This window comes from Misgurnus anguillicaudatus, chromosome 11 (genome assembly GCF_027580225.2).
Source record: "Misgurnus anguillicaudatus chromosome 11, ASM2758022v2, whole genome shotgun sequence".
NCBI lineage: Eukaryota > Metazoa > Chordata > Actinopteri > Cypriniformes > Cobitidae > Misgurnus > Misgurnus anguillicaudatus.
The window spans coordinates 15461651-15477911 of record NC_073347.2 but is presented as its reverse complement, the minus strand read 5'-3'; the positions used below and the strand labels follow the sequence as shown (position 1 = coordinate 15477911).

Genomic DNA, 16261 nt, shown 5'->3' with positions numbered 1-16261 from the left:
AATCGAACGTTTTTAAGTTTCTAATTTTAATTGATAAAAATTAACAACTTTGTAAAACACTTACAAATTCCCATGAGATCAGGCTGGGTTCGCCTGGCCATTTCTTACACACTGTTTGTGAGTTTTTTTAAAAGCCTCCCACAAATTAGGATAATCAATTAACTATCATAAACTACCGCATGCGATTACAATTTCCATTTATACTTTAAACCTTCTAGCTCCAACAAATCCCCTTTTCTGAATCAAACAACATCCCATAAAACTCACCCCCAAGCACTGACATTTAGAAATCCAGACACTCACACAAAGGTTTCAAGTCCAATATTTCAGTGGTAATCTAATGACTAATGTCATAGCCTGGCTGCAGTACTGACTGGCTGAGGGAGGATGAACAATTCTCATGCCTTGTATACCTTTAAACATCACAGCCACACAACATTAAAATACTGATGTCATTACAACACAACTAATGTTTGCCTAAGCCCTCAAAACCACTATACTGTAAAATGTTAAGTATATATGCGTCACTCTCAGCACTCGCAATCTTGCTAGGTCTTTTCTTTACAAATAGACCGAACATACACAAATCATATTCAGCATGCTGATTTATGAAATACATATCAAAAGTGACAATCAGTCACTTTTGAAGAACACACAGCCATCCAGCTAGCCAAGCACTATACTATTATACTTAACATGTAAGTTTAATAAAAATATACATAATAAAATGTATAAAAAAGAAATCAAAATAACATTCTTACGAACAAACATTCATCATAGGCACACACACACACACACACACACACACAGGTAATGTGATGTTTGATGCCATGCAGCATGGCTGTTTAATGTTGCAATTGCTATGGAAACACAGGTTAGAGAAACATGCAGCACCTTTTTGGGTTTGATTCCTCGCTGCATCTCAGATTGAGGAGGAAGAGATGAAAGAGTTTGATCAGTCAGTGTACTTGTAATGAGTAGTGAATAAGTTCTCTCTCTCTCTCTCTCTCTCTCTCACACACACACAAACACACACACACATTCTGGTTTCCATGTTTTGTGGGGACATTCCATAGACGTAATGCATTTTATGCCATACAAACTGTATATTCTATTCCCCTTACCTACCCCAGTCCCTAACCCCATACATCACAGAAACCCCTTCTCATACTTCACATTTTCAAGATAAATCATTTTGTTTGATTTATAAGCTTGTTTCCTCATGGGGACATCAAAATGTCCCCACAAGGTCACAAAAACAGTGGTATTCCTATCTCCCACAACGTGATAATTACCAGGTACACACACACACACACACACACACATACACTGAATACTCTCGCAAGTAAGCTTAGAAAATGTCTGAGTAAAGTTAATACATATTTTTGTTAGTGCAGATTTAGGAAAAGAAAAATGACCAAAGATCCCTGCTAAAACATATAATAGAAAACATCACCGATTTTAATGATTCTAATGAAATTAATACAAATTCTAATAACTTTTTAATATGTTTATGAAATATCAGCTGTTTACAATTAAACAAAATCATTACAACACTGAAAAAAATGATTCATTCAATTTACTCAATTTTTTAAGGTAAGTGGTCGCAATCAATTTATTTAAGCTACATTTAAACAAAAGTTTTTTGTTTTGTTTTGTATCTCAAATTTTTTTGTGTAAATGTAGCTTAAATAAATTGATTGCGACCACTTACCTTAAAAGTAAGTTGGAGATTTGAATAAATCATTTTTTTCTGTGAAAATTACTTTGTGTAGTAGTGTGTTTTGGCTAGATGTGATACAGCTACAGCCTAAATCTCGCGAGATGTTGGGTTTAGGGTAGGATTATTATAAAAACAGCGTTCATTTGTCGAGATTTTATGAGATTTTGGTCGTTGCCAAAAAACAATACAATTCTCATATAACCATTAAATCCATTAAAATCTTACAATACCGCATCGATTACCTTCAAAGACCTTTATTAACCCCTTGGAGACGTGTGGATTACTTCTGTAAAGGATTGATGCACTTTTTGAGGTTCAAAATCAGAAGTTGTTCCCTGATCCCTGTTTCCTCCCATTATAAGCAAATATTTGATGATTTTAAAAGACATAGAGGCCAAAAATGGCAAGGACAGTGTTATCATATCCCCCTCTAGTGGAAATAAAAGTAAATACATAATGATGTTGTCTCAGACGGCACGCCCATGGACTGTGTACAGTCTGTTCACTGATCATCTGATGCATATTGCACACACATATGATAGGTGCTGACCGAAACTGTGAGCCCCGCACTGTCATCAAGAGTAACATCCTAAAATATTATCCTGGGTCCACACTTAAAAACATCTTATCCTGAGCTATTTAATTTACATGCCTACAGAGACCATACGGGCAGAATCATATATTCTGTTTTGTTTTTAAATGTATATGTGAAATGATCATAAACAATTAAAACCTGCAATGTCATTGGTCTTTCGTGTATATTAAGTTGTCGGTGGGCTCTGGTGTTGTACCTGTGCGGTTTTTACACTGGTCTGTAATGTGGTATTGACACTAAATGAAGTTGCTCTTAACAACACATCAAACTTTAATTTACACATTTTTTGATGTCAGACCTTTCCTGTACAAGTGGGTGTGTCTTAGTCAAAAACTACAGAATGGAGCAGACTTTATGACAACTTTATGACACATGTCTGGACAAAAAGAAGATACAATATGCACACAGTCCCACGCACACGCCCCCTTTCCCTCACTCACCACTTTGTTTGACTTTGGACCTTCAATTATCTCTGAGAAGAAAAGATAACAAGACATCATTATGGTTATATGTTACAAATATGAGTGCAAGCTAATGCCTCCATATCATGAACATGTGTCTACCTCGCTTCAGCATTTTGGAGGTGGCGGCTTCAGGGGTGTCAGGAGACGTTGTGTCTGCACCATCATCTACTAACTGGATCTGTGAGTAGAAGATTGTGCCGATGATTTCCAGGAACTCAACAGAACAAGATTTACACAAGTGAAACTGTCATTGTTTACATGTAAGCACACATAAGGTACCTGTGATTGGCGTACAAATATGCCGTGGTTCTCCTGACAGGTGAAATATCTTTTCCCCTGCACAGTACCGTCGTTCTTGCCTTTAGATTCTTCGAGAATCACTCCCACCCATTTCCCAGAGGCAAACAGTGTGTTGCCAATATATGCTACGATACCACGATGACCTTTGCCGATCACCTCCACCACAGAGCCCACCTTCACGGGTCGCCCACCTCCGTCTGAACTCATCCTGCTGCTGCCGCTGCTGGTGGTCTGAGAATAAAAAAGAGCATCAAATGACACAGTGTAAAGATAAACAAAGATTGCTTAAATATTCTTGGCACATATAATCGTAAATGTAAGGATCTACACCCTCAAATGAGGAGCAGAGATGCAAAAATTAGATAATGATATTGACTGAATGCTCTTGGTATGTATTATATGTTGTGAGTACTTGGACCTGAATACAACTCGAACATGGCAGTCACATGGAACGCAGCGCCCCCTAATGTATGCCCCCCAATGACTTTCATCATTTGCAATGTTTCTAGTTACACTTTTAGTAAATGTAAAAACTTGCTTGCGCTTATAGGGTTTTGCAGCTAAAGACAGTCAAATTTGTTAAATACCAATAAAATGAATGGTCAGAAGTATCAATTGCCTAATTTTCCCCGTGGTGACATGTATCCGAGTAAAACCGGCCTCTGAAATGAATAAGGCAGGGCTGGATTTGAATTTGTCCATCGAGATCTGATTGGACGGAAGTTGGGTCCCCGCCCACCTGCCATACTTATGACCGGAAGTGAAGAGAGATCGTTTTTAGGAGGGGAGATTTGCATTTTTGATTAAAGATTATGAGGGCACATGAATTTTTAAGAATGAATGAAGCTCACAGATAAATCATTTGTAAAAATACCACATTACAAAACAAATTACAGTTTTTTATTTTACTTTTCATTGCAATTTTAACATAAGTTTTACTACAGAATACAGAGTACAGCACAGAGTACACACTGTTACCTGCAGTCACATTTCAAAAGCTCGCACACACATAGAAAAAATCTGTCCTAAGAGACTTGCTCTATTTTACTTCCATTTACCCATTTTAAGTTTCTCTAATCACACAGAAGTTGAGATCCAAAATGAGTTAGTCTCAGTAAAAACAAAAACTGGCCACATAAATGGAAAAACCATACTCTAAATTCTGCTGGGTTAACCCAATGCTGGGTAAATATTGGACAGAACACATGTTAAGTTATAAATAAACCTATGCTGGGTGGTTTTTAACTCAACTATGAGTTAAAGCAAACCAGCATTGCATTGAAACAACCCAGCATTGGTTTATTTATAACCCAACATGTGTTCTGTCCAATATTTACCCATATATTTTAGAGTGTATAATTCAAACAATAAAAAGAGGCACAAGTAATAAATCTGACCTCTTCTAAATAGAGAGCTATTTCTAGAGCTTACAGCAGCAGTATGAGATAGATTCGTTTCACAGAAATAGACTGAATGTAAAAAAATGGCTGATGTCAAATGACTGATGATACAATAACCTGTGTAATAACATTAAAGAGTCACAGACTTGTGACTCAGCAGAATTTAATCACTGTGTTACTGGATGGATAAAAGTTTGACTTTGTGTCACAAAGACCATAGACATAGATCTATATTATGTAAGCGTTTCTTAACTGTGTAAATGTGTCTGGAAAGAGATGGTAGACCCAACATGTTATCTGTTATTTAATATAGCCTATAATATACAGTGGATTACATAAGTATTGGGACAATAAAGACAAAATTGGTCTGTTGGCTGTGGAGACAAATAATGTATAAGGTGAATATAAGGCAAAAGTACAAAATGTCACATTTTATTAACATTGGATCACAACACACTAAACAAACGACACAATCAGAACTCGTTACGTATTTCTGAAGGAGAGACTTCATAGAATAAGGAAGACATCAGCTCGTTTTTAGGACAGTGAAAACAGCGCTATACAGATAAGTAAATTGTGTTAAAAATACCGTGTTTTTTACACGTAAAACATGAACACATGTTATATTGAGCACTGTAAACCCAATCAAAGCTTCAACAACACAGGAAGAACGGGACCTTTAATGCATGCATCAGATAGACAATGATAGACAAAGATAAGACAACAGCTATCCCTTTAGAGTTAAAGGGATAGTTTACCCAAATATAAAAAAAAATTCCACTTATAGTAGTAATAGGACAATTGATTGCAGAAGCCAATATATCGGTCGATAAATCTATTGATATTTATAAATGTTATGCATAAAAAAAATTGTTTCAACAATTTTCTGTTTGTCTCTTGTAATAATATTTGTGTTATATTGGCCTCATATTGGCCAATCGGCCATACAGCTTTCTTAAAGGGGACATTTCACAAGACTTTTTAAAGATGTCAAATAAATATTTGGTGTCCCCAGAGTATGTATGTTAAGTTTTAGCTCAAAATACATAGATGATTTGTAATCATGTTAAAATTACCACTTGGTAGGTGTGAGCAAAAATGTGCCATTTTGGGTGTGTCCTTTTAAATGCAAATGAGCTGATCTCTGCACTAAATGGCAGTGTCGTAGTTGGATAGTGCAGATTAAGGGGTGGTATTAACCCCTTCTGACATCATAAGGGGAGACAAATTTCAATGACCTATTTTTACACATGCTTGCAGAGAATGGTTTACCAAAACTAAGTTACTAGGTTGATCTTTTTCACATTTTCTAGGTTGACACAAGCACTGTGGACCCAATTATAGTACTTAAATATGGAAAAAGTCTGATTTTCATGATAAGTCCCATTTAATATCGCTATCGGCATCGGCCATAAAAAAAACCCCATATCGGTCGACCACTAATACTTATTCACATGCCTTTTTTCCACACAATACAAATAAATGGGGACTAACGTTAGATCTGCTTTTTGGTAGGTTTGCACTGCCAGAATGAAAGGTACAAAAGGACGGTACCTTTTAAAAAGGTCTTAAAATGTAGCCTTTAGGTACCAATATGTACTTTTGAGGTACTAATATGCACCCTTCAGGTACAAAGGTGTATATTTTTTGAAAGGGTATCACCCCAGTGACAGATTTTGTACCTTCTTCTGATAGTGTGTTAAAACTTTAGTTGTCACAGTTTTCCTCTTTCCCTTTAGAGTTTGGGTTTAAGCTCATACAACAAGTCAATGACAAAATCAAATTAAATCAAACAAAGATTACTTGCAGGATTAATCACCACTTAGCCAAAACATCATCATTAAGCGTCTATGTATGTCTTCAATGTATAATAAATAAAGCATTGCTCTATTACCGGCCTGTTGTAAGAATTCAAATATACAAACCCACGCATTGCAACAAAATGTAGCAGTTTTACACTAGCCAAAAGCTGAGCCTTACACATTCCAGAAGATTCATTGCAAACACACCTGCATGTCACACTCAGAGCATCATCATGACTAATACTAAACAAAGCATCCTACTGCATTACAATTAAATACAAAAATGTATTTACATGTATGTCAGAGAGAAAGACTCAAAAGCGTAAGAGTGTATCCACTGTATCACTCACCCTGCTGTAAGTGTATCTTTTTATCTGAGACATGCTGCTCCGGCGTCGCCGTTGACAACGGATGCTTGCCTTGCTTCAGCAACCACTGTAACACTGTAGTCTCCTCAATCCCCCTCCTCCTTCCTAACCTTTTCCCTTTTTCTCTATCTCCACCTAACACTCATTACGCATTACTCAGCTGTTTGCCCATAAGATGAGATGTGAGGTTTGGTACAGCTCCAGCAGAGGCACAATACCCCTGACTGAACCTCCGAGACAGACACCTCACAGGGGCGTCTACTGGACGAGCGAGGTTACGTGCTTGTGGGTGTGCGTCTTCAGAATGATCACAGCTTTAGGATGCATTAGAGTCAGTGGTGTGTAAGTCTGAATGCTCTGTGTTGGTAGGTGAGAGAGAGCATTGCAACTGCGCTAACGTCTGTGCTGCCTTCTGCAGGAGAATAAAAGAGGCCAACTGGGTCCTAAAGCCCTCCAAAAAACCCAAAATTTGGTCAAATAGAGTGCCACAGGGATGACGTTTTTTGTAGGCAAAACGCCGCTTCCATGGTCCTGAAGTCAATGGGTATTTTTAATGGGGTTTTAGTTAAATGGCCTCAATAACATACTGATTTAACACAAGCACAAGATATTTTCACGTTTTATTCTACGACATAAAATACATCAATAATACATGTGATTTTTTTTTAAACTTTGAAGGGTCTTTTGTAGGACAGTTGCTAACAACTTCCTACATGGGACTACAGATTTTAAACGTCATGACGCATGAAGATCTCAAAATAAACAGAAAATGGGCACAACTCCCTAACAATCATTCATCCTCATGTTTTTAAATGTGTTTAATAAAGTTTGAAAGAGCTATCGGAAGCTGGGTGGTAATGACGTGGATGTCGAGAGACAGTGGTGTATTTGCTTGTAGCCTAAGGTTAGCTTTTAAGGTGCATCTATTTCATAAGTAAAAAGCAACTTTATTTTGTGTATTTGATATAATATAATGGGCTCTATCTTACACCCGGCGCAATGCAGCGCAATGTGCGACGCAAGCGTCTTTTGCTAGTTTTCACCCTGCGCAAGTATAATTTTCAAGTTTAGCGCCACGTTGTTTAAATAGCAAATGCATTTGCACCTCCTTTTGCGCCATGGGCGTTCTGGTCTGAAAACAAGGTGTGTTTGGGTGCATTCTTGGCACGTTGCTATTTTGAGGCAACAAAAATAGACTATAATATGTTTTTTGAGCGCATTAGTAATATAAACGGGACGCCTATAAACGGGATGACAACGCGGGTTTGCTTATCACACACATGAGTGGACAGCAGCACAAAAACTTTTTTAACTATTAAAGATTAAAGGATTGCATGTAAAAGATTATTATTGAGTCTCTTGGACATAAATGAGGACTAATTATGAGACGTTAGAAGGCGCAAAGAGCCGCTTCACCTGTAGCCTGGTAAGTAAATAAATGCTTTGCTTTAAACAAATGCATCTGTTTTTAAATGTTTTTTAAATGCTACCTCACGGATTTATTGTATATGATGACTCTGTGGATATGGTGAGAAAATTTTTTAAGTAATACTTAAAAAAAAACTCATGACGCTGTCCAAGTGCTGAAACGTGCGGAGAGCCGTTTGTAAATTCTTTATCTCCTGTTTGTTATAAAATAAAGTATTTTTAGAGTAAAAACCTTTTCTTACATACTTGTAAATTATTTTTTTGATGATATTGGATAGCCATACATTTAAAGCAATTAAGAGCCTGCTTTTTTACTTCCATGACTAAAAGAAAACGCGTTTTAAAGGTTTTAATAAAAAAATAATTTTAATACAAGGGAAAAACAATACAATTATTTAACATTAATCTTAAACTGGGGATCTTTTTCCTCCGCTTAGTTTTTCAGTTTACAAAGTCCGTCATCTAAATAGGGATTAGACATAGCGCCAGCGCAACTGGCTTTTAAAGGGGATGAGAGCTAAGACTCTCATTGGTTTATTGCACGTTACGCCCAAAATACTCCCATTAATCATTACAAAAATAGGACCAACCCTTTTTGACCATGCGCTCGGCGCACAAACCATTTTTCCCTTCGTTAAATTAGCAAAAGTGAATTCGGACATGCCCATTTAGACATTGCGCTGTGCGCTTTAGACAATGCACTTAGATCGTTAAAATAGGACCCAATGTGTTAAAACACATTATTTTCCACATACCGTACATTTTTGTAACTCCAGATATCCCTGTCTTCCTGAAACGCACTGATTCATGTACAAAACTTGATTTGAAAAGCTCTGTGTCCCTGATTGGCCAGCTAATCTACATGTGATTGGCCTGAATACCTCTGAGGTCAGCCGGAAATGGGACGCTCCTTACCATGTTTGAAAGATTTGCTCACAATGCAAGGAGTTAACTTACAGGCTGTGAGTCCGAAGCGGGAGGAATTGATAATGATTTGATAATAGAAAACACATTTAGACTTTAAAATTCATAAAGTTGTGTTTATCTGTAAAGATCTTGTTGGACAAAGGGTGTAAGTGCAATAAACTTTTGTTAAACACAGAGCTTTTTAGTGATAATTCAAAAATCAATGGGAAAAATGTATGGGTTTTTTGGTGAAGGAACCAGTGTCTCCCTAACGTCCGTGTTGGCCTACAAAATCATCATCCCTGCAGCACTCTATTTGCATGTTTTATAAGGAAATTTCTCTGTAAAAGAGTTGTTTTTGTGTGCAAACTACACACACACACACATTCACACAAAAAACTCCAAATAACAGCATGACTAAAGTTATTATGGTTTACAGTGTAACTATATTTACAGTTAAAAAGTGCAGTTGTAATGCAAACATAAGAGAGCTCGGAGCTCAATGTCAAGAAGTTGATATATTACCTTTATAGCACCGTTTCTTCACCAATAAAGTTGACTATAAGCCTAAAAGTTTTCCTCCTAACAGGCCTAAAAGTAATTTGCATTTTTTTGCATTGCACGACTGAAACAAGTCCCTTACTCCATGCTTTATTTTCTCTCACATATTCAAATTATTTAAATACAAAATATTTATAAAAATATATGTTTATTTATTAAGTGATGAACCATGTAAAAATTTGAAAATTTGGTAATTATATTCAGGTGTTTTTAAATGACCTATGGTGAATTATCCAAGGTATAATTTTTTTTATCAGTGTTTGTCCCCTGGAAATTAAAGCCATGATGTTTTTGCTGCTAACACAATTCAGGGTGACATAAGATTGCCATAATAATCCTATCATGGCCAGATGAGTGTACATTGCTTTTTTATTGGTTTACTAGTGGATTATTCATGGCCATGTACGTCTATAGTCATTCCCTAAAGGAAGTTAACCACTACACACTTTCACTTATGGCTCCCAGTGCCTAAACAGAAAGTAGCAGATTTCACGAAAACAATACGGGGCCCTGTTCACGCACCAACGTTAGTATGTTGCTGATGGCTCTTTAAGACACCATTTAAAAGTGAAGGTATCTTTAAGACCGACTCACTATTCAGTCTCTTTATTCTTCCTCTGGCCTGTCTGAATGTGACGTAGCTTCCAACACAGAGCTAGACACAGTAGTGAGTTCAGTGAGAAGAGGTGCACAAAACCTCAGCACAATGATAAACAATCACACAAAGAGGATTAACACTCTTTATAAACTACAACAGTACTGAAGCCCCGTGGGCTTATATCTTTTTATACAGCTTCTGCGCACAGAATGCTGATGTGTGCAGCACACTATTTAATATATTACAATTAGATGAAACAGGTGCACAGCTGAAACTGCTTTGCTCGCATAAACCAATAAACAATCATGGGGCAGTCTGAGCATGCGGATGGGTGAGGGGCACATTTTCTGTGCGCTTTGGGAAATATATTTATCAGTGATAGAGAGCACTATAATTTACACCCCTTTTACAGCCCTACACAGGACAAAGATCTTAAAGGCGTCATACAACTAGACAAGCGTAGTTTCTGTCCTGTGATAATGTATTTCCTATTCGAACAGGAAGTTAGGGTGGGCCTGTTTTAAAGGGTCATCCTTATAGCCAATAGCCTTTAGCTGCTAGCCAGTTGCAGGTGGTATTGGGGGGAGGATAATCTCCATCTAGAGGAGGCAAAAATCTTTGCAACATCAGTAAGAGGTCTATTTTTTCAAAGAAAAAAACATCCTCTATTGTAAAAAAGAATTGTCACTAAAAATGATAATTTTTCTAAAAGAAAACAATCTTTTTAATTTTAATTTTAAATCTATGTATTGGGGTTAAAGTTTGTATACTGCAATTAGAATTAGCTTTGTTCAAAAACGATGGTGTAATATAAAATATACAATATGTGCCCATGTGCTGTATATAAATACAGATTTTGTGTGTCATGTTTCATATTTTTTCTTCAGATAAACAAAATAAAATTGTATAGTTTATGTAATATATATGTGCTATAAATATACTAATTAAATACTATATTAAATTAAACTATAGGCTTAGGCTATACGTTAAATAAACGTGTTTTTCTTGACTACTTTAAACAATAAAACACTTAAATAAAATGAAATGAAACGACACGACACGACACGTGCTCAGTGAATTAGTATTTTATATAAATAAGATTTTTCTGAGACCGACCAAGCACCTGCCAAACTGCCGTTTTTACATTCTTCCACATAAATAAATGACGAAAAAAACGAGTAATACCAGCTTTACGAATATTTTAATGGGAACTGTTATACAGTAAACCGCAAAAGAAACATGATTGTAAATGCTTATTCAGCACTATCCCGTTATCGATCAAGCCACCGCCTATTTATATTACACCCGCTTTAATATCATTACACAGAAGAATATAAGTAGCATACAATCACACACACAAACTGAGGATGCGACGCTATTAATGTGTTCATTCATACTTTTTCTTATAAAACATGCCTTGTAACTTACCGTGATAATTTTGATGCTGTTCTTTTACAATGTGTGTATATGACAGCTGCTTCCTGAGCGCTACTACGTCACACACAGCACGCGCTACACAGAGCACGCATGGACTGATCTGTATGAAATGTATGTTATACCAGATTTTTAAATGTAAGTGATTGTTGTGTTGTGTATTCATTTTATTGTGTCTGACAATATTATAAACAAGCGTGGTCAGCGAAAATATAAAATATATTTACAATATAAAAGAAATATATCTCATTTATTTTAAAGATGTTACAGTTAATTTTGATCAAATATACACAAATACACATCTTGAAAAAGCTATGGTCACTTAACTGAAATGTTCCTCGTGGTGTTTTAATCTTAATTTTTAAGATTAGGGTCCGGTGTAGCCTATGTTTAAATGACAAAAATATAATCCATATGCATAATGATATAACATGATATATAATATGTAACAATTTACATATATAATATTGACATGTTTGTATTATTACCTTATTTATTACTATTTTATTTTTATAGATTACATTAATAACATGTATAAGTTAAAAAATGTAACATTTTTAAATGTATGACTTGGACCAAATAATGAAACAAGCAGCCAATAAGAGCCCTGAATAGATGTTCAAAGCATCTCAAAGTGAGTCCTTAAGAAACTGCTTGGAAAAAAATGCCAAGAGAGCATTTCTGATGGCATTTCTAGGACTAAGATGCTAACATATAAAAGTTTTGATTTGTTTTAGATTTTTTGTCACAAAATAATTCACTAGTAATTTATGTGGAAAAAGTACTAATAAAAATGGTTAGGAAAGGGTTAACAGTGTAAAAAAAACATACATTGCATAATATTCCTGTATAATTTTCCTGTATATACTGTAAAGCTACTTTTAAAATATATTTATATACACTTTTGAAAAAGTGCTATAAAAATTTAAATAAAAACATCCCATCTTGAGGGACTCTTTCATGCAAATTCTTCATATAAATTTTCTTATTTTACGTTAGCATGACCACCAATCATGTGTGCATATTTAAACACCTTTAGATCAATCAGCCTAGCAGGAAGTGATGGCCACACAAACTCCTTTTCCTTTACGAATCCAATTCTGTCATATAACTTTTGAGCATCAGACTGAATTACAGAAGTGAAAAGAACCAGCCTTTCCACCTGGGCCCGGTTGCATAAAGCACCTTAAGTGTAATTTTCCCTTAAGTTGTTTCCTTTTAACTTAAGGGTGTTGCAGAAAAACCCTTAAGTTTTTTCTGTTGTGTCTCCATGGCAACGATAGTATTTTATAACAACAAACCGGGGTCACTGTCTTGAAACACTTAAAGATTACCCATACCTAAGAAAACCGTTTAAGGGATTATATGCAAAACTCTTTAATTATTATCTTACAGAAGTTAAGGGGAATTTACCCCTTAAGTGTCATACTTAAGGAAAAAACTTAAGGTGCTTTATGCAACCGGGCCCTGATATTTAGCAACAAAATTTAGGGCTCTTTTACAAAGAGCTTGCGCAAGGCCACGCCCCCGAAACTCCTTTTTTACAGAGATCCTCTTCAGTTCCCAGGCACCTGGCTCCTCCACACAAGGCAAAATACCCACTGTGCCGACAATAGACCCTTTCACTTCTGCCACCCAAAAGCAGCTCGGACAGTCATTCTCCATGTAGGATTTCCTGATGTCCAACAGATCCTCACTGAGCCCAAGCTGAATACCCTGCTCAAAAAAATACTGCACTGCTACCCAAACAACCAGCAAGAATCCACCAACACCAATAATGGAGCCCATGAATGATGCAAAGAAAAGATAGATAAGAAAGAAGATTCCACACAGTGCAGCTCGAGTCCATGCCTGCTTAAGAGCCAGAAGATACACATTCCCAGCATGCTCTCTGAAGCCAGTGGAGTACAACATCCTCACGGCAGAGGAATCTGCATCCCGATACCCACGGATCTGATACCACTGCATCTAAAAAAGCATGGAATTATGAAACAATGTAACAGCATATCAGACAGTTTAGACATTAATCATGTATTTTTCTTGCACTAAATTTACTGTGTTAAAACTAAAGAAAGAAATTCCCTTAAAGTGCCATCCTCCTTAAAAGATGTAAAAGTATAGCAATTAGGTTTTTAAAGCCATAAGACACAAATGCTTCACACATTGTAAGAGTCAAATATTGATGAGTAAGGTCATGTCAGTATTAAAGATATCAAGGTTATATTTTCTTTAGTCTTCTTTACATTATAGAAAGATGTAGCAAACAGTAAGTCACAAAAAAAATCACTTTAGCTGGGTTTTTCAACATGTTTAACCTATTATTGTTATGAACTGATTTATTAGGTACCTAAAACAGAGTATTTAGTATTATATATATTTGAACAGAAAGATAGAAATAGAAAGTGGATAAATAGTAAGTTTCTTTATTTCCTTTGTGGGATAATAATCTTTAGAATTTGACACCAATTGTATTGCAAGTCAATCCCAAAAATGTTATATAAATGTCATAAAAATAACACGGGCACAGATCACAGATTTGTTTAAGAAAAATTATCAAATAAAGTTGATATAAAAATTCTTTATTGATTTATTTTATTGGCAAACTGCATTTTTGTTATTAAAACAATCACAAGCATGTTGCATTGCATGCTAATGGTCCATTCAATGTTAAAATCACACTTTTTCATTCTTTTCCATAAATTAAAAACAAATTATTTAGCTTTTCCATAAAGAGAAAGTTGAAATACATAGGACTGGAGGAATAAGTATATGCTGTAATTACACGACACATTTTCCTCTAGGAGCTTTTGTTTTAACCAGCACAATAAAGCCAGACATTTCTGTCTAGTAAAGACCCTTTCACACCATAAAAACTTTTTTGCTGTAATGCTACACAGAGGAAAATACACATAATCCACAGTTAATGTTGAAACACCTTTCGATATTTTCAAGACATCTCTCATTTACCAAATACTTTCCAGGAAACTGCATTGTTTTTCACATTTACTGAACCATGAAAGAGGACAAGCTATGTATTAATGAATAATATAAATAAATCTTAGCCGACTAAGTCCATGTCCCTCAAATGAAAACTTTATAGTTAACAAAAGCAATGGCATGATAAACATTTTAATTTCCTTCAAGTTGTGCTTAAACAAGATTGGGACATTTTATTTTTACTCATAAGAATATTGATTTTATTTTTCGTATTTCCAAGACTGATGTTTTTTAAAAAGAGGTAGACAGAGGTAGGTACTCATCAGTGACCTACAATATTACTGTTTTAAACAAACTGCCTGTATCATGGAAAATTGCGATCTTGGTGAAGACTTAACTTTAGTAACCTTGCTGTTTTAGGTCAAGCCAGTACTCCATCAATGTGAAATTAGTTATCTTGGCAATTGCCTCTGGTGCATCAAATTCTCTGACTTTTTGGAAGCCCAAATGCTCATAGAGTTTCTGTGCATCTGTCTGGACCACCGAAGTATAAAGCAACACTCCTCGACAACCACATTCACGAGCAAATTCTGCCACTTTACGGCACAGTGCTTTGGCAATCCCCTGCCCCCGGTGAGACTTTCGAACAGACATCCTTTTCAGTTCCAAGAACTTCCCGACGTTCCTGACATTCTCCGCAGGTAGGCATCCTACTATACCCACAACACGACCTTGGAACTCAGCTACCCAGAAGCAGGAGTCAGGTGACTCCAGGTAGGTCCGTCGTATCTGATTGAGATCTCTTTTGAGCGAGACCTGAATGTACTGTGTGAACATGTAGTTTATACCCTGCCTGCCTGCAGCCAAAATGAGGGTGACTGCTAACACAGGCAAAAGAATGGACTCTGCGCTGGTCAGTAATGCTAAAAAAACACATCCCAGAAACATCTGAGCTAAGGGCTGTTTAAGGACGTGCATGCAGGCGGATGGGATATGCTCGCTCATTCCCAGGGTAAAAATCTCCTTTACATCCTCATCATCATCTTCATGGTAGCGACGAATCTTTACCTCAGCCATGACCTTCAAATCAAGCATGACATCATATATTACATTACGTCATACATTTAACAGTTGAAACAGTGTAACCTGCAGTGAATATAAAGCTGCTGTAAGCGTTGATCCTGTCAAACATTTCTTAGATTAGTTCTAAACTGAATCATCAATGTAACTGACACACGTCTGCGTCTCCGTCTTAAAAAATGACGTTAAATGGTGATTTGATAATGAAGGAAACGAAATAAGAAAACAGCATTAGTTGCAGCGTAACAAGTTAGTAACTTACAGTAAATCCACGAGGTTTCCTGATTAAAAGAGTGTCCCGTTGTTGGCGTCTACACAGTGAGTGAGGATTTGGCAGGACGAGTTTCTAAAGTAACTTATTTGCATTATTTACGGAAGCGCTCGGGACAACACAATATCCACACAAACATACACCGTAACAAGGTAAAAATAGACCTAAACATTTAAATAGGAACCAAATGTCCTCCTTTTCTATTTGTATAATCAAATATAAACAAACATACCTGTTAAGTATATGATCCAGTTAAAATCAATGCTTATTTACTTTGTAATCCTTTGTGTTGTTCTTCTTCCCTTTCAAGGACAATATTGAAGGGGAAAGTAGCGCCATCTATTGTACAGGATGAATTACAATTATAAAGAGGAGGTCACTTTTATATAAAAAA

At 36.1% G+C, this 16261-nt stretch overlaps 3 protein-coding genes across 8 annotated transcripts in view; all 3 read right to left on the bottom strand.

Moving 5' to 3' along the window:
* dctn1b (dynactin 1b) overlaps positions 1-11651 on the bottom strand; it is a 33458-nt gene extending 21807 nt beyond the window's left edge. For 2 of the 4 annotated variants that reach the window (XM_055170243.2, XM_055170244.2), the window contains exons 1-5: positions 6635-7059; positions 3062-3313; positions 2882-2960; positions 2759-2790; positions 895-915 (exon numbers count right to left, since the gene is read on the bottom strand). In XM_055170243.2, coding sequence (XP_055026218.1) covers positions 895-915; positions 2759-2790; positions 2882-2960; positions 3062-3313; positions 6635-6667 — 417 coding nt within the window. In that variant the 5' untranslated portion in view covers positions 6668-7059. Of the gene's footprint in view, positions 1-894; positions 916-2758; positions 2791-2881; positions 2961-3061; positions 3314-6634; positions 7060-11573 lie in introns of those variants that run through there. The other 2 variants (XM_055170247.2, XM_055170245.2) reach the window with 2 other exon arrangements.
* A 182-nt stretch (positions 11652-11833) lies between these two features.
* Positions 11834-13856, bottom strand: LOC129415901 (putative N-acetyltransferase 8B). Its single transcript, XM_073873128.1, has 2 exons — positions 13041-13856; positions 11834-12741 (listed from the first exon to the last, which is right to left on the bottom strand). The coding sequence occupies exons 1-2, from the start codon at positions 13545-13547 to the stop codon at positions 12565-12567; spliced, it is 684 nt and encodes a 227-aa protein (XP_073729229.1). The 5' UTR covers positions 13548-13856; the 3' UTR covers positions 11834-12564.
* Positions 13857-14137: 281 nt separating this feature from the next.
* On the bottom strand, positions 14138-16227 carry nat8 (N-acetyltransferase 8). 3 transcript variants are annotated; one of them, XM_055170085.2, is made up of 3 exons: positions 16100-16167; positions 15859-15942; positions 14138-15596 (listed from the first exon to the last, which is right to left on the bottom strand). In XM_055170085.2, exon 3 carries the CDS (start codon positions 15591-15593, stop codon positions 14916-14918), a length of 678 nt encoding a protein of 225 aa, XP_055026060.1. In that variant the 5' UTR covers positions 15594-15596; positions 15859-15942; positions 16100-16167; the 3' UTR covers positions 14138-14915. The 3 variants fall into 3 exon arrangements, with proteins under 3 accessions (XP_055026060.1, XP_055026059.1, XP_073729228.1); XM_055170084.2 differs by lacking the exon at positions 15859-15942 and having other exon boundaries at positions 16100-16227; XM_073873127.1 differs by lacking the exon at positions 15859-15942 and having other exon boundaries at positions 16141-16223.
* Positions 16228-16261: the final 34 nt, after the last annotated feature.